Here is an 18,400-nt window from a genome sequence, read left to right as displayed (position 1 = left end):
AAATAAAAATGGTAGCCATAAAAACGTCATCTTGTCCAGCAAAAAACAAGCTGCCATACAGCTCCAACAGCGTAAAAATAAAGTTATAGATCTCAGAATAAAGCAATGCAAAAATAATTATTTTTTCTATTAAAGTTTTTATTGTGAAAAAGCGACAAAACACAAAAAAAGATATAAATGTGGTATCAATGTAATAGTACTGACCCGAAGAATAAAACTGCCTTATCAATTTTACCACATGCAGAAAGGCAATAAAAAAAACCCCTAAAAACAATTCCTGAATTTGTGTTTGATCATTCTATCTCCCAAAAATCAGAATAGAAAGCAATCAAAAAATGTCATGAGCCCGAAAATGGTACCAATAAAAACATCAGCTCGATCCGCAAAAAACAAGCCCTCACGAGATTCTGTTGGCCAAAATATGGAAAAATTATAGCTCTCAAAATATGGTGATGCAAAAACTTGTTTTTGCAATAAAAAGCGTCTTTCAGTGTGTGACAGCAGCCAAACATAAAAACTCAATATAAATCTGGTATCGCTGTAATCACACCGATCCGAAGAATGAAGTCACCTAATCACTCATACCATACAAGAAATGGCGTAAAAAATAAATAAAATCAATTCTTCACCTGCTGTTTATTTTTTCATTCTGCCTCACAAAGATTGCAGTAAGGCTCTGCGAGCGTTTATCCTGCGTGCTGCGCTGAGCACTTACACCAGAGTTTCCATCTAAATCTCTGAAATCCGTGATTCAGATGGAACCCCCGGTGGAAGATTCCCTATAATGAGGCAGATGGAGGCACTGTGGATGCCATAGTACCTGTGATCTGGCGGTGTCTGTCTATTTAGTCATACATAAAAGCGCAGATCGTCAGTTTTATGCACCTCTGAAAATAAGGACACAGCTGAACAGAGGCCAGATGTAGTCCAGCATAACTCTGCTGCCTCATAATAGTGAATGGAAGCCTTTGGGGTTTCATTTTAATCATGTCACTAAGAGATTTAGATGGAAATCCCAAAGTAAGTGCTCAGCGTAGAGTGCCGGTGATCTCCAACATTATGTAAAATGCTCCCAATAAAAGCTTCAACTCAATCCACAAAAAAGCAAGTTCTCACTCAGGTCCGTCATCTGCTAATGGAAATATAGGAGGCTTCCACATTACTGTCACAACACAGCTGTTGGGTGACCCGGGACCAGGGGCTACTTTCCTGGCCCTGAAACTAGGGGGTACTCAAGCTCACACTGTTCCCCGGAATACTTCAGATGGCGATGACGTCGGCGTCTCTGCCCTTGACTTATCTCCTAAGTAAGCCCTCCATCTGTTCTTTTCCCCCACCCAGGGAAGAGGGGGTGCAACTGTGCATCGCAGTACACCAACCCGACTAATAGGGCAACAAAGACAAGGGGTAACTGAAAACTCCACAAACACAAAATATTCACTCACATATAGCAGAGGAATCCATTGGGGGTGTGCAGGTAGAGGAAGAAACCACAATAGGGAAGGATAAGGAATTACCAAGCGTACAAACCAAACAAGTCACCTATAATTCCTCCATCACTCCTCATACAGACTTCTTTCCCTCCTTTAGACATGCAGCAAAAGCTAACTCTGACAATGATTAGTAACAGAGCCCAGATTATATAAGGAAAAGGAGTAACATAGTAACATAGTTATTAAGGTTGAAGGAAGACTTTAAGTTCATCTATTCAACCCATATCCTATCCTAACCTGCCCTAACATGTTGATTCAGAGGAAGGTGTTTTGTAATGGGTTTAAATGGATTGTAATGAATAAGAAAATGCTCACACAAGAATTGAATTTACTTAAATTGATTTCATAAATGATAACATTAAATAATAAACAATATAAACAATAAATACATATGCATTATTCATACATTACATTATTCAGGTATAAAAATACATCCATGTCCATCTTCGTATCATCTCTGTCGGTCACATCTCCCCTCTGCGTGTGTCCCCCTACTTGCATGTCTGTGTGCTCTTTTCAGTTCATATATCTTAGCCAGTGCATATTGAAAAAGTTCCAAAGTCTTGGCAGAGCTAACTCAGTCCAAAGCAACAGTCCAAAATAACCCAGTCCATGATATATTCACATTCCAAGATAGATTAAGTTGCCCAAGATAACTCAGTCCTGGTGGCTTGTTTTTTCAACCCTTGATCAAATGAATGAAACAAAATTACTGTAGGTTTGTTGGTTCAAACTAATGACCTTTGAAATTTTCTACTGTAGCAAATAAATATTTCTATTCTAGATGAAAACTAGTAAATAAAATATATCATATATGTATGGACTTATATACTGAAATAAGTCATAATATCAAAATATCAGACACATCAAATTCATGTCAATCACATTTGCATAATAATAATCATAATTACCAGTACAATCATGCTAATTGGGATCATAAAATAATGTTACTACTAAATCAAAATCAGTGCATTTACATGTTTCCACATTTTTTAGGGAAAACAGAACCCAAACCAATATGCTATTCACCCAATTCTAACAAATTGTTATTTTTACATCATAACATACACATTACATCAACACACCCTCTGGCTTTACCTAATGCACTCATTCAGTTAGTAGGAAATATTCTTATTTACATATAGACAAAAACATACTTTGGGTAACCACACATTTGTATTGCATGCTAATACCAAGAACAAAAGACCGACATAAACAAACATTCACTGAAGTCATTTCTTTAACATATACGTTCTTCAGAACCCAATATGCACTGGAGCTCCCAAAAAAATAAATAAATAAAAATGTGAAAAACTCAAAAAGAAAAGTCAAATAGATGGACTCCTGTTTCAGTACTGCAGAAACAAACTATTTACTGTGCACTGTAATTACATGTTTATTAAATGGCCAAGGTTTCTACTAGAGTTACTGGATTTTAATAAAACAAAAGCTTTGAAGACTGATAGTAGCTAAGGGACAAATAGGAAGCAGAGAGTGAAGCAGATTTATTTTTGCTGTAGGGTCAATTTGTTAAGTGGCACAACAGCATGGCACAGTTGTGACTACTATGTTATATTGGCTGTCTTATGTATATAATGGATCAATTCAGAAGGCACAACTAATGTTATGTGAAATTGCATAAGATCTAGTAGGCGCTTGTTGCTCTATTTATGCTATTTGTTTTGCAGTACCTTATATATTAAATATCACTGTGTTTGACATGGTAAATATCTCATAAAATATAGAAAGCCTAGGACCAGTTTTATTCAGGACCTGTCACAAGGTCCAAAGTGGCAAGTTTTTATTCAAGATTTTTTTTAAATCCGATATACAGTTCCAGAGATATAGGCCTTTTCATGAAGTGCTAGTTTTTATGGTCTTTACCAAGGTGGCATGACTCATTGATTTCCCTAGGGGGTGTCTTTAGGCTGTTCTGCATTTTTAACCATGCCTCCCTCTCCATTCTGTGAATGCAGAGAAGACAATCGATCATGTTCACTGGAGAAATTAGAGAGCAGTCCTAAGTAAACTTGACTTTGAGGCTATGTTCACACGTGGCGTTTTTTTCGCGTTTTCGCGGCGGTTTTGCCACAAAAACGTGAAAAATAAGCATCCCATGCATTCCTATGGGATTCCACAATGCTGTGCTAATGCTGCAGTTTTTACCGCGGCGGAATCGCTTCGCAGTAAAAAACGGAGCATGCTCATTTATTCCGCACCCATAGGAATGCATTGTTCTGCTTACATTCCGCATGTGGCTGTGCACACCATGCGAAAAGTAAGCAGAACATTTGCGGTTGGTACCCACGGTCCGGAGGAGAGGAGACTGTCCTCCGGGCTTTGGGTACCATATCCCTGAGGAAAATAGAATATAAATTGCGATGACGTCCGTTCTCGCGGGATCTCGAAGTCTCGCGGTCATCGCTCGCAAAGGATTACTGCGACCAGGAGCGTGGAGAGAGGCGGGAAGGCTGCGCGGGACGCCGGAAGGTGAGAATAACAATATTTTTTTTTATTATTTTTTACATCCTATCTTTTACTATTGATGCCGCATAGGCAGCCTCAATAGTAAAAAGTTGGTCACACTCGTCAAACACTGTTTGATGAGTGTGAACAACCTGTCAATCAGTTCTCCAAGCGATGCTACAGATAGCTTGGAAAACGCTAGCATTCTGCAAGCTACTTAAGCTTGCCAAACACTAGTTTTTCCGCGGGAAAATCGTGGGAATTTAAAATGCAATTTTCCCGCGGAATGGAATTCGGAATTCTTGCGGTAATTTCCGTGAGCGTTCCGCTATGTGTGAATGTAGCCTGAAAGTCACATTCTCTTGTCTATAATGGACCTTTATTTTTTGTCCTTCTGCCAAAGTTCATATATCTGGTCTTATTTCCAAACTATTCTATATAATTAATGTCCCATGTTAAGGTTGCTCATCGTCAACTCTAATTTTTGGCCTGATGATGGATCTCTTTGCCAAACAAAAATGATCTTTATAATTTATATGTCATAACCAATATTTCCGGTATCAAAATAGAAGAATCAGAAGATTGCATAATTTTTCACGCAATTTAATCTTAAGCGCTCTCCAACAAATCTCTCATATCTTTGAACTTTTTAGCTTTGCTAGTTACTAAGATTTAGATTAATACCTGTAAATGGTATTATAGGGCATACAGTGCAAAAGTTTTAGGTGTGTGTGAAAAAGATGCTGCAAAGTAAGAATACTTTCAAAAATAGAAGTGTTAATGGTTTATTTTTCATCATTTAACCATTTTCAAAGTGAATGAACAACAAAGATATCAAAATCAAATCAATATTTGGGCTGACCACTCTCTGCCTTCAAAACAGCCTCAATCCTTCTTTAGCACAGTTGTTGGAGGAGTTCAGCTGGGAGGTTCTTCTAAACATCTTGGAGATCTAACTACAGATCATCTATAGGTGAAGGTTTAGGAAAATCCTTCCGTCTCTTCATGTAATGCCAGACAGATTCAATGGTGGTCAAATCGGGGCTCTGTAGTGGCCATATCATCACTTCCAGGTCTCCTTGCTCTTCTTTACTCCAAACTTAGCTATTAATGACATTGACTAAATGTTTGAGGTCATTGACTGGCTATAGAATAAACTTGGAGCCTATCTGATGAAATTGTGTGATAGATATGTATCTGCCTGCATTTCTCAGCATTGAGGACACCATTCATCTTGACATTGATCAGCCCCAAACTTTCAAGGAACCACTACCATATTTCCCAGTTGCCGGCAGACACTCATTATTGTACTGCCCTTCAGTGAACAAACTATCTTCTGTTACAGCCAAATATTTCACTTTTTTACACATTAGTTCGAAGCACCTGCCGCTTTTTTTTTATTTAATGACTTTACTAACTACTGGGTAGAAATAGAATCTGCGATCACAGGGGTTTTCTATTTTGTGTTCACTATTGTGATATGTTAGAATAGGTGGAAATATACAATCCTTCCATTCATGAACAGTTAAAGCTGCTATTTTTACATGGAAAAAAGTACTTTCCATTTCCTTCTAGGAACTCTATGGAATATGATTAACTCCATATGGAAGTTATACAATGATTAATTGCTAACATTGAAACTGGAAGCCAGATTTATAAAAGAATATTATTCATGTGCTTATGCTTGAGAATTCTAAGTTAGTCTCATTTCTAGATCTGCATAACACCTTTAACCCCTTTATGACCTATGACGTATATGTATGTCATAGGTTGTGTTTAGGAATTTGATGTGGGCTCCCGCATCTTTTCCGGCACATAACATTTGATTTGACAGCGGCATTTGACATGCGGAAGCGTGTCCTACACCCCACCCATCAGCGCCCCTGTCACATGATCGCAGGGCGATGATGGGTTGGCATGACACCCGAGGGTCTGCAGAAGACCCACGTGCTTGCCATTGCAGATTTCCCTTGAAGGAGATGATGGAGAAGATGAAGTCCTGCTAGTTGTAGCATAAGCAATCAGACGGTAGCAGTTTCAAGTCTCCTAAAAGGAGCAAGTTAAAAGTAAGAATAAAATGCTTTAAAAAATATATAAAACTTAAAATCACTCTCCTTTTGCCCTATTCAAAATAAAACAATAATAAAAAAAATACACATTTGGTATTGCTGCCTTCAGAAATATACAATCTATCAAAATATAGAAACAATCCGATCGGTGTAACGAGAATAAAATCAAAGGGCCAGAATTACGCTTTTTTGGTTGCTGAAAACATTACAACAAAAACAGGTAATCAAAAAATGGTAACAATAAAAACGTCAGCTCAGCATGCTAAAAATAAGCCCCCACCCAGCCCCAGATCCCAAAACATGGAGACGCTGCGGGTTTCATAAAATGGCACCTTTTTTATTTTCTGACATGGATTTTTCTTTCACCACTTAAATAAAGAACTTACACATGTTTGTATACAAGCTTAAATAAAAAAGAACCTATAAATATTGATTTGAGAACTTGCAATGACCTGTAGAATCATAATGGCAGGTCAGTATTAGCATTTAGTCAACATGGTAGAAAAAAAACAACTATTGTGGAATTGCACTTTTTTTTGCAATTTCACTGCACTTGGATTTTTTTCCTGTTTTCCAGTACACGATATGGTAAAATCAATAATGTTGTTCATAAGTACCACACAATCCGCAAAAAACAAGCCCTGACATGGCCATATTGATGGAAAAATAGAACAATTATGGCTCAGGGAAGAAAAAAACAAAAATGGAAAATTCCAAGGTTTTGAAGGGGTTAATATCTCACATTAATTTTTTAATGTATTTACAATTGAAACATTTTCTGTCTACTAAACATATTTCCATTTCTTTGAAAACTACAAAATCTACTTTTACAAAACACAGAAAAAAAAGGTATCACTGAAGCATATTTAGCTTTAAAGGGAATCTGTCCCCCCTTTTTTGCGATATCATATGATATAATTCAATTGTGTGTCACATAAGGATTCTCTTAGTACTTTTGCTTCCCCCTGACCCCGCACCTTTCATGCATAAATACCTTTTTTATATCGGTTCAGATGTATGTAAACTGCCGCAGTCTGGTCCGCTGGGCGGGGCTTATTCACCTGCTCCCCCCCTCCCTGTCTTGCTCTACACAAGAAGAAATGCATAGTGCAAGACAGGGAGGGGGGGAGCAGGTGAATAAGCCCCGCCCAGAGGACCGGACTGCGGCAGTTTACATACATCTGAACCGATATAAAAAAGGTATTTATGCATGAAAGGTGCGGGGTCAGGGGGAAGCAAAAGTACTAAGAGAATCCTTATGTGACACACAATTGAATGATATCATTATATGATATCTCAAAAAAGGGGTGACAGATTCCCTTTAACTTCTCCAGATTCTTTAGGTCATTCTCTCCTTTAGGCTGGCGTCACACAATGAATACGGATGAGTGCTATGCAATAAAACATCGCATAGAACTCGGACCAGTATTCTTCTATGGGGCAGCTCCCATCACCATTTTTTTTCTCGGCCATATTCAAAGTGCGAGAGAAATCGCAGTATGCTGCGATTGTCACCGGCACTCGGCTGAGTCTTGGCGCACTTGCACCTATATAAGTCAATGGGTGCGAGTGACACAGTGCACATCACTCGGATATCATCCAAGTGATGTGCAATATACGCTGACCCCGGAAATGGAGGAGATGGAGAAATTACTTTCTCCACCTCCTCCACAGCTGTCCTCCGATCCGCTTTGTGCGAGAGGCTCAGAGAACAGTCACATGATACTAGGCTCCCGCTCGCAGCCGAGCAGGAGCCGAGGGTCATTAGCATATCCTATCTGATGCTCTCGCATCGGATGCCATACGCTAGTGTGACCCCGGCCTTAGGTTCAAATGAGTAATTTTTAGTGATAATCTCTGCCAGCTTACAAAAATAAATGCCAAGCCTTCTCATTGTGTAAGTTATTTAGAAACAGAGAACATTTTCATACAAGTAGAACCATACCCCATATTGCCTCTTATAGTTATACACTTTCCTGAATCAGTTTCATAAAGTATAGAGTTCTGGTCATATTACAATATCACTGCATGCAACAAAAGCCACTATTAAAACACAATGGGCAAGAATCATTAAAGGGGTTGCCCAGTCTTAAGCTACAAGTCTGTAGTCTCTATATGTGCGTGCATACTTGTGAATATTCACATCAAGCACAGATGAGGAGTGGGCGTGAACAGTGTTGGACTGGCCCAGCAGAGCACCGGAGGATCTTCCAGTAGGCCCTCTCACTTGCTTTTGTGTGTTTAGAACAGAAACACTTTGGCTAAAGTCTGAAACATCATTTAAAGTAGTGCTGGCATTTACAGTTGTGAAGTACTACCTTAATAAAACTCTTTGTGCTTTTTCTAAGTGTCATAAAATATTGACCTCAATATATGTCATACAACACACTGTTATACACATACAATATATGTTTATATTTTGTTTTTCCTACAGTTCTTATCCCAGCTGATGGTGTTTCTTCTGGTTATTGTGAGCGCTATATTCTGCGGACATTTAGGTAAAATTGAGCTGGATTCTGTAACCCTTGCTGTGGCTGTAAGTATATGTTTCAAAGTAGATAACATCCTCAATTGTTTTGTATAAATTTAAGTTTATTTTAAGGTAGACATTTATGCACTTATGTGTATAAAACATATAAAATAATAATAATAATAATCTTTATTTTTATATAGCGCTAACATATTCCGCAGCGCTTTACAGTTTGCACACATTTTCATCACTGTCCCCGATGGGGCTCACAATCTAAATTCCCTATCAGTATGTCTTTGGAGTGTGGGAGGAAACCGGAGCACCCGGAGGAAACCAACGCAAACACGGGGAGAACATACAAACTCCTTGCAGATGTTGTCCTTGGTGGGATTCGAACCCAGGACCCACTGAGTTCTAACCACTGAGCCACCGTGCTGCCCCTAAAATTTTATACATTGCTTACAGAATGTTCTAAATATACCATACATTAATAAATTTTAAGATGTTCAGAGATTTAACTTGAGGTACTAAGGACATGTTAAAGAGCTGTTCCAGTAGCTTATTCTATGTATAAGGCCTCATTCAGACATCCATGAATCAAGATACATGTTCTATCCGTGTATCCATTATAATTTATGGAGCTGTTCACATGTTCGTGTTTTTTACGGACTGTGGGCCTGGTTAATCAAAGCTTTCATGCCAGAGTTCTGGTGTAAAAGCTTTGAAAAGTTGCAAATTTAGGCATCTTTGAGTTGTGTCTAAATTTTGCCACTTTTAGTGTTTTCACACCAGCTTCTTCCATCTTTGACAAAATATGCAGAACTGGGGTGTGGCAAGGACATAACGCCACAGCATATCTAAATCATGACAAGCAGTGGTGGTCCCTGATCCAGAAATCTCACATCAGTACCTGGCTGGATTGAGATTTTTGGTGTAGCGCACAGAGGCGCAAGCCCCTTGTTTGGCACTCCTGATTCATTAAGAGGCATGCATCTCTTCATGAATCAGGTACATCTGACTCTAGCACACCTCATCAAAAAGAGTGTCACGGGGTTACCGTGACAGTTTGCAGCAAGAAGACCGCAGCGGCTGATTGCTCCTACTCCAGAGCTGAGAAGAAGCACTTCTCCTTTATTTTAAAAGTTTATTCCTTTTAGCAGAACAGGGGTCAATCAGTCATGTTGGAAATCCCTCTGTTCACAGCTGAGCTCGGTTAGAGCCACTCCTTTTCACTTTATAATCTGGGCTTTGACACAAATCCGTGTCAGAGGTAGCTTTATTGCTGCATGGCTAACAGAGGGAGAAGAGTTCTACTGAGAAGGAGAGTTGGAGGAGTTTTCTGTGACCGTTGCTTGGTTGTATGTGTGGTTTATTCCCCTACCTTCACACCCTGCTGCATTCCTCTGTTATATGTGAGTGAATATTTTGTATGCCTGGAGTTTTCTGTTAACCCTTGTTTGCGTTACCCTGTTTCTTGGGTTGGTGTACTACAGTGCACAGTAGCGCTCCTCTTCCCTGAGTGGGGGAAGGGAACAGACAGAGGGTTAATTCAAGAAATAAGGCAAGGGTAGAGGCCAAGGCATCTTCACCTTCAGAAGTATCCCAGGAAGTAGGGCGAGCTAGGGCGCCTCCTAATGTTAGAAACAGGAAAGGAGACCCTGGTCCCGGGTAACCCAATAGCTGTGTCATGACAAAATGTGTGAACAATGAAGGTGTTGATTAATCAGACCATGTGGGCTCACACAAAATATCATGGCGACTAGTCGATTTTTGATCTGTGTCATGATCAAAGTTACCTAAACAACTCTAGAGGTCCATGAAAATTACCGGCTGCACACAAATGGCATCAGTGTACAGTCCATGTGCTGTCTGTGATTAAAATTTAAATAATTAGGAGGAGATTTGCTTTTTTGACTTTTCTTCTGCATAAGTGCAAAGTACAATGATGAAATACTGAAGGTAAAAAATGAAACTCTGATGAATTTTTGATCACTAAGTGAGGCCGAATACTAGTCTCTTTTTGAATGGAAGAGTGACCACAAACACATAGATTTTGATCACTTTTTGTTGTTTTTTTAGGAGGCAGAATGAACAAAAAAAGATTATTTTGTCATTGCGTTTATTTCTTTTTACTATGTTCATCATACAGGGGAAACATTTCTGGGTTTTTTTTTGTACAAGTCATATGGGTGTGGTAATAATTTTGTCCAGTTTTTCATTTTTTTATGAAAAACATTTTACAGTGATAAACTGGTAATTTTGGGCCTTTCTACTATGATTTTTTCACTAAACACGTCTTTATTTTACTTTTTTTTCTAAGTTCCCTTGGGAAATGTGATCTTTGCTTACATAGTACACTCATATACAATAAAGACCACGCAGATGCAGGGACATAGCTAGAGATGTGAAAAGCTAGTATGGCTATAATAGTATCTCTGAATCCCACAACCAGGCTCTGAATAACTGATGCAAATGTTGGAACTTGCTTCTCACTGATCTAATAGTGACGTCCGGGACATATCTACATCATGAATTAACCCTATCAATATATCATTCAGAACCTTTGATGCCCACAGTGGCTGTTTACACGAAGACATAATCTGATCCTTAATTTGGGCCAATGCCTCTTACATTTCTTGGTATTTAAAAGGTCCAAAAAATCTGGAGAGGTGGAGACATAATTACGGACATTAATCTACAGGAGAGTTTTTGGCTGTATACGTTAACCAAGTTTTCTCCAAAAGGTTTGAATGTTTATTTGGAGCTAAAATCATGTTTAAATTTTGGTATTTTGGTACCCTAGGCAGATGAGGATTGTGATGCAACTCCACCCACACACACCGCAATAGTTGGATCGCTCGAAACGCATCAGTTTTTATGTTGCCCTGTTTTTTCATTTTTTAATGAATCTTCAATAAAAAAATTTTTTATGCTATCCAAGGATGGTTGTGCAGAAATCCCTCCTCTATTACCTATTTTGGTATCCTAGGTAGATGAGTATTGCAATGCCACTCCACCCACACACACCAGATTGCCCTCCCTCCCTCTTCAGTTACAGATGCCTCACTTCTACTGCAGCAGCCTGCATTCTTATGGTCTTCTACCAGTTTGTGAACTTGCAGTGGCAGCACTTCAACACAGCAATAGAAAGAAAAGTGTCTGATGACTGAGACAGATGTGAAATAATTAGTATACAGAATATATCATCTGTCAGCACTGTTGCCCAATGCTAGGGAGAAGCGACGCTATATATTATTTGCACTAGGACAGCACTAATTCTGAGTTCCCCTGAGTGACACTTCCAGGGTGTCCACAGATCACAGCTGCCACTGGCCTGACGTCCCTTTTTCTACTGATAAAACCAGTGTGTGCAGTAGTCAGTGTCAGAAACAGTCAGTATACTGTTTAGTAATGAATGAATCTACACCAGCACAAGGGGATAGCTGGCAAATTTTAACCTGGGGGGAAAACACAAAGCAGTGGCCCAGTAATGGTGCCCCATTCTTATGCTAAGATCTCAAATACCATTCGGCGTGTGTAGTGGTCATCCAAGGTATGAATGCTAAGAAACCATTTCATACAACTCAACTTGAATTGTCTTCCTAGTAGCCATACGTGTTACACACAACAAATACTACCTGACACCCCAGCCTTAACATTTTTACATTTATTATCACATGCCCTCTTGCAGTATCACCCCAATGCGCACACTCACACATAGTGTAAGAGTGCTGCACAGACATGACAATTGCCTAAGAAACTTCAATTTTATTTGTGTACTGAATCCACTAATACACCTAGGCCACAATTCATCAAAGTATTTTTGCCAGAATTCTGTTGTAATACACTTTGAAAAGTCACAAACTTTACGAGCATCTTGAAGTTGTTAAAAAAATGTTGTGGCTATTGCCAATGTTGGCCAGATACACCAAAGTAGGAAGAGCATGGGCGGCAAGTGGAATGGCGAAGTCCGTCAACCAAATTCTTCAAAAGCTACAACACTTTAGTGGCCTAACTTAAGCCAAGAATGTACACTTCTGGCCACAAACCAGTGATAAGATGTGCCTAATTCATTAAGTGCTACGTGTGCCTCTTAATGAATCAGTCACATCTTACACCTGCATGACCATCAATAAAGGGGTGGTCCGGTACCAATAATGCCCTTTGTAATATCTATCCTTACAACCTAACCGCTTTTGTGAGGAGCTTTATTACACAACACCCTGCAAGTCTCTCTACCTATCTAATCCCTAGAAGCATTTTTTTTTACTTCAATTCCTATGGAGTTTTGATTAAATAAAAAAAAAAAAACAGTATTAACATGCAGATATGTGGTTAATCTGCAGGTTAATAGTGTTATTAACCTTCTCGAAGACCGCACTTAGCCATGCGGGAGAAAATTAACTTTATTCCCCCTGGCAGCATTCTGGTTTCAATAATGGTTTCAGCGCTGGTTCAGTTATCGCTCTGAGTATTGTGGTGTAGTGACCACTGTGTCCGATAGGGGGTGCTGTGTGGGTGTCCCAGGAGAGAGGATGAGTGGCAGGATGCTGAATGACCGTTATGTATCCCAAGGTAGGTGGCCTTGGGATGGAAGCTTGAACATGTGTGTTGATCAGCAGAGGTACTGCCTGCTGAGCTTCTGTTACACTGTGTCAGGGAGAGCTTTCCAGGTAGCTGGTGAGACGGGCGGCACCAGCTACCTACAAACCCACCCAGGGGTGTGTGTTTAAAAACACCTATAGTAAAGACTATGTGAGTGTGCTTGTAGGACCTGTGATGAGGTCAGGTGATCCGGTGGGCGTGGCTACAGACCATATAAGGTGGCCAGGGGAGGTCACATGACTGAATGTTTGGACCCGGTTGGTTCATATGGAAGGTCTCGCCTGGCTGACATGCTGGCTGCAAGTGTCTGACAGTTCTCAGGGAGAGGGAATGAACGTCTGAAGTATGAAGCAGCTAGAAGGTAACCCGGCCATGGGGTGAGCTAACTGTGGTTAGGCGAGAGCCTGCATACTGGACATTGTATAACCTGTGTGACCACAGGGTTAACAGAGTGGAGCTCTGTCATGGATGCTATGCTGTTTAATATGAACTTTCTGTTGCATATGGCTTTGGTTTATATTGCATAATAAACCGAATGGACTGAGTTTATGTTGAGAAGCCTGTGCCGGACTTGGTTTTCTGCAGCAAAGCGAGTGTCCCCAACACGTATAACAAGCGCTACCTTACAGTATACAGAGTGATGGCTGTAATGGCGACTCTGGCCATGACTGACACTTTCTCTGCATTAGGACTGTCAGTGAGGCCCGATGGGCAGAACGGCAATTGCCCTCTGGCTGGTCTCCTAGCTGCAGCTTTGGGCTGTTCAGCCACACATGACTTTAGCATTGACTGCTGAAAACTGCTTCTCTTCTGCAGCAGTGTTCAGCGTTCTGTCTGTGGTATGGCAGGTGCCGGTGTTCATGAATTAAGTGGCGTCAAGCAAAGCTCAGAGTTGCCAGGACCAGCAACACTATTCTGTGGTGACACAGACAGCAGTACTGATGACAGCGCTGATGAGGGCATCGGGGTAACAAGAAAGCAGTACACAGCATGACAGCAGTGACAATACGTGCTGGTGTGGATTTATTCAAATTCAATTTTATTTTCCTTCAATATTGCACCCTTTCCTGCTTCACCTTAGGTGGCGCCCAAGGCAGTCGCCTACCCTGCCTACCCTTTGTCCCGGCTGTCATGACACAGCTTTGGGGTAACCCGGGACCAGGGGCTCCTTTCCTGGCCCTAACACTAGGAGGTGCCCTAGCCTGCCCTGTTCCCCAGGATACTTCAGATCACAAAGACACCGGGGCCTTCGCCCTTGCCTTATCCCCTAAGTTAGCCCTCTGTCTGTTCTCTTCCCCCTCCCAGGGAAGAGGAGGCACTACTGTGCACCGCAGTACACCAACCTGACAAACAGGGCAACAAAGACAAGGGGTAACTGAAAACTCCACAAACACAAAATATTCACTCACATATAACAGAGGACTCCATCGAGGTGTGCAGGAAGGGGAAGAAACCAAAATAGGGAAGGATAAGGAATTACCAAGTGTACAAACCAAACAACAGTCGCCTATAACTCCTCCAGCACTCCTTCTAATACCAACTTCTTTCCCTCCTTAAGCCATGCAGCAAAAGCTAACTCTGATGAGTATTAGTAATAAAGCCCTGATTATATAGAGAAAAGGAGTGGCTAACCAAGCACAGCTGAGCACAGGGATTTTCAACATGGCCGATTAACCCCTGCTCTGCCAGAAGAAATGCACACGTTTAATAAGACGGAAAAGTGTTTCTTCTCAGCATTGAACTAGGAGAAACCAGATGCTGCGGTATTCTGGCTCCACTCTGTCGCAGTAACCCCGTTACACTGGCCTAGGTTCAGAAAATGTCAATATGGACAATGCCCACTATGGGTGTCAAAGATTCAAATGATATATTCAGTTTGTTGTCACTTTCTTGTCTGATGTAGTTGGGTCGCCCCCCCAGGGCCGTGGGGTACTCGGTACCGGGCCGGTGTCAGGGGAATGTGTCACAGCAGCAGTGACTCGGTCCGTGGCCCTGGGTGCCCAATATCAATGGCGGTGGTGTTAAAGGTGTTAGAGTTTATAGGTATAGTTCGTGACGCCACCCGTGGTATTTGGCATGTGAGGTGTTAGCCAATGCTGCGTACAGATCCCCTGGGACTGATGGTGTAGTGCAGCAGAGATGGTATAGCTCCCCACAGGTGGAGCTGTAGTCCCAGGGCAGTGTAGGTGCAATGGATGAGGAGAGGCACAGGATGGTGTAGATGTTGTTACCCATGTATAGCGATGCGAGAATAACTGGAGGACACCAGAGTATGCGGTTCCAAAGCTTTACTCACTGTTTGCAGTTCACACAACTGCCTGCCTCCATATTGTGTTCTCCAGGTCAGGGCTCCAGCCAACCTCCAGGCAGGAGAGGACTCTCCCTTCCACACTCCGCCAATATGTACCTTCACTGAACGACTCCTCAAATGCGCCTTTAGGTGCGAAGCACTCCAGTACTTAGTTACACTAGAATGCCTCTCTCTAGGTGTTCCTAATCTCTACTTGTATGACAGACAGCTGTAGCCTGCTTCAGGGACTCCTCTCCTGAGTCCCGGCTCTCTATCCGTTTTGCTGTTGTGTCCCAAGTCTATGGTGGGATTAAGGCGTTAGCGGCTCACTACTCCTCCGGTGTCTCTTGCCGGATATAAAGATCCAATCAACCTCGAGGACCGAGCCCCGGCCTTTGCGCTGAGAACCTATAGGCAGGGTTCCTATCCAACCCACTCCTCCTCTCTGTTCTCCTTCTCCTTCGTTCTGATCTATCTCTCTTTTATGGAATCTGTAGTCTTCAGTCTACGTCTCTTTCTCCTTCTCTTCCTTCCCTGAGAAGCTCTTTCCACTAAGACCAGTCCTCAGACTCTCCCGTCTGACTGCCTTCCTCCGCCTTGAGCTCCTCTCAGGCTGACCTGCTGTCAGCCTGCTCTCGTCTCTGGGTCTCTCCCCAGACCGACCCCTTCTGGGTCTCTCCCAGACTGAACCTGTCAGACTGACCTGAAATCCTAAACTTTCCCTCTCTTTTATATCATCTAATTCCACCCACCTCCCAGCACATCTCATGTTACGAAGCAGGGTTCCTCGAGGGGTGCTCTGCTAACCCCCAGCCTGAAGCTGTTAGGTGGCCCCACTGAACTATCCTGTGTGTGGAATGCAGGTGTGGAGCATGGTCAGGAGTTCCCACCTTACCTGGATGGTGGGGCACTACACCTTAGGAGAAGGTGTAGTACCTCTGTGGCGACTGAAGCCTCAGGGGCGCCACATAGTGTTCTAGTTGCACAACAGTCCTGTGCTGGATTTTTAATTTCATAATGAACTAATTATTTATTATTGGGAAAGTTGGTTATCATAAAGAATTTAATATTTTGATTCATCTGACCACAGAACAATTTGTGATTTTGTCTCAGGCCATTTTAAATGAGCTCTGGCCCAATGAAGATCACAGCGAATCTGTATTTTCTTGATATATGGCTCCCTCTTTGCATTTTAGAGCTTTCACTTGCATTTGTGGATTAAATGGCAAACTGTATTCACGATTTCTGAATGTTCTCCCGAGCCCATGCAGTGATTTGCACCTGTTTTTAACGCAGTGCCTAGACAAATTTAAACATTTTGAGTTTAAATAGAAAAAAAAAAAAAAAAACTTGTCTGGCCCCATTTCACACTGCTTAAGCATCAGAGAGAAGAAAAACATCATTTTGCATTGCCGCATAGTTTTCCCTATATTGCCTTGCAGCTATTGCATCTTTCGTATTATCATGCCTTGTTCATTGGAGGTCAGTATCTGAGCCATCAAAGATCAGCAGTTCCCAGTGAAGCACAATTTAAACAGCAGAGTCATATTGCATTTCCAAATTCTCTGGCTAAATCCCTCTCTTCTATAGAGTGTAAGATCTTATGGTCAGCGGGGTCCTCTCTCTTACCTGTAGAGTCTAAGCTCTTATGATGGGTTCTCTCCCTATCTCTTTCCTGCAGAGTAAAGCTCTAATGGTCAGTGGTGTCCTCTCTCTCGCCTGTAAAAGGTAAGCTTTTATGGTCAGTGTGGTCCTCTCACTCACCTGTAAAGTGTAAGCTCTTATTTCCAGCAAGGTTCTATCTCTCGTCATAGAATCCAATATTAACATTTGTCCCCTTCACATATGGTTTTCTCCAGTATCTGAATCTTTTGTTTATATTATGTCCTGTAGATGGGGGAATATTCAAAGTCTTTACAATTTTATGTTGAGGAATATTTGTCTGAAATTGTTTCACATTTCAAAGACACAGTTGTTCACAGATTTGTGAATCTCTGACCATCATTGCTTTTGAGAGACTCTGCCTCCCTAACATTCTCTTTTTATACACAGTTACTTTTATATACAGTGACTTAGATCAAAATTCACCCCACAGTTGCTTTCTAGCCTTTTGTTAACCTTGTCTCAACTTTTTTTTTTATATATATTTGTTGCGGCAATCAAATTTAAATGAGTAATTTTTTTCAAATTAAATTGAAAATGTCTAACTTTCAACTTTTGATATGTGATCTATGTTCTGTTGTGAACAAAATATGGTTATAAGAAAATTCCAGTTCATTGCATTCTTGTTTTCTTTATATTTTTTAAAGTCTAACTTTTTTTTTTAAATTGGAGTTGTATTTGAAATTAGGCATTTTGTGCATTTGTTTCTTATTCCTTTTTTCATTTTTGCTTTTTCGCAGATTATAAACGTAACAGGGATATCGGTGGGTTTTGGCATGATAGCAGCATGTGATACACTCATGTCCCAGGTATGAACATTTTGTATACATCTAAAGCAAAACTCCAGTCAAATCTATACTTTTCCATGTGGGTGAATGTGGAATTTCAATAATTTTAAGTGTCTCTTACCTAGCAATTTCAATTGTCGTGGAAGCAATTAGTACTAATTAGTTTTAGGACTAGCATTGTGTTCACATGTTGCTGCCATGATAATACAGTAGTGAAATTGTCGCTGACATACAGAACTGTATGGCCACTAGCAATAATAGTTCTTTAGATGCAATCATTTACAAAAAAAAAGCCTATATGCATGTTGGCCACATAATGGCCCCTCCTTGATTCCAGCATGTGACCATAGCCTACTGTAAATCCATTTAAAGGGAACCTGTCAGCAGGATTGTGTTCAGTAACCTGCAGACAGTGTCAGGTTGGTGCTGTTATACTGATTAAAATGATACCTTAGGTTCATAAATTCTGTCTTGTGGTTGTTTAATCTTCATTTTCAGTTTTGAGTTAGTGATATGCTCGTGCTTCGGGGCAGGCCTGTGGGGGGTTCTTCATGTGG

General features: G+C 40.9%; 1 protein-coding gene across 1 annotated transcript in view; it reads left to right on the top strand.

Annotated features, from left to right (window-relative positions):
* LOC141088480 (multidrug and toxin extrusion protein 2-like) overlaps positions 1-18,400 on the top strand; it is a 167,350-nt gene that overhangs the window by 20,624 nt on the left and 128,326 nt on the right. Inside the window, exons 2-3 of the mRNA XM_073574576.1 lie at positions 8,463-8,564; positions 17,796-17,864. Coding sequence (XP_073430677.1) covers positions 8,463-8,564; positions 17,796-17,864 — 171 coding nt within the window. The remainder of the gene's footprint in view (positions 1-8,462; positions 8,565-17,795; positions 17,865-18,400) is intronic.

The sequence above is a fragment of the Dendrobates tinctorius genome, unplaced genomic scaffold (genome assembly GCF_039654945.1).
Source record: "Dendrobates tinctorius isolate UK_male_01 unplaced genomic scaffold, ASM3965494v1 ptg000007l, whole genome shotgun sequence".
Lineage (NCBI taxonomy): Eukaryota > Metazoa > Chordata > Amphibia > Anura > Dendrobatidae > Dendrobates > Dendrobates tinctorius.
Note: the sequence above shows the minus strand (reverse complement) of the source record. Positions and strands in the feature narration are given on the sequence as shown.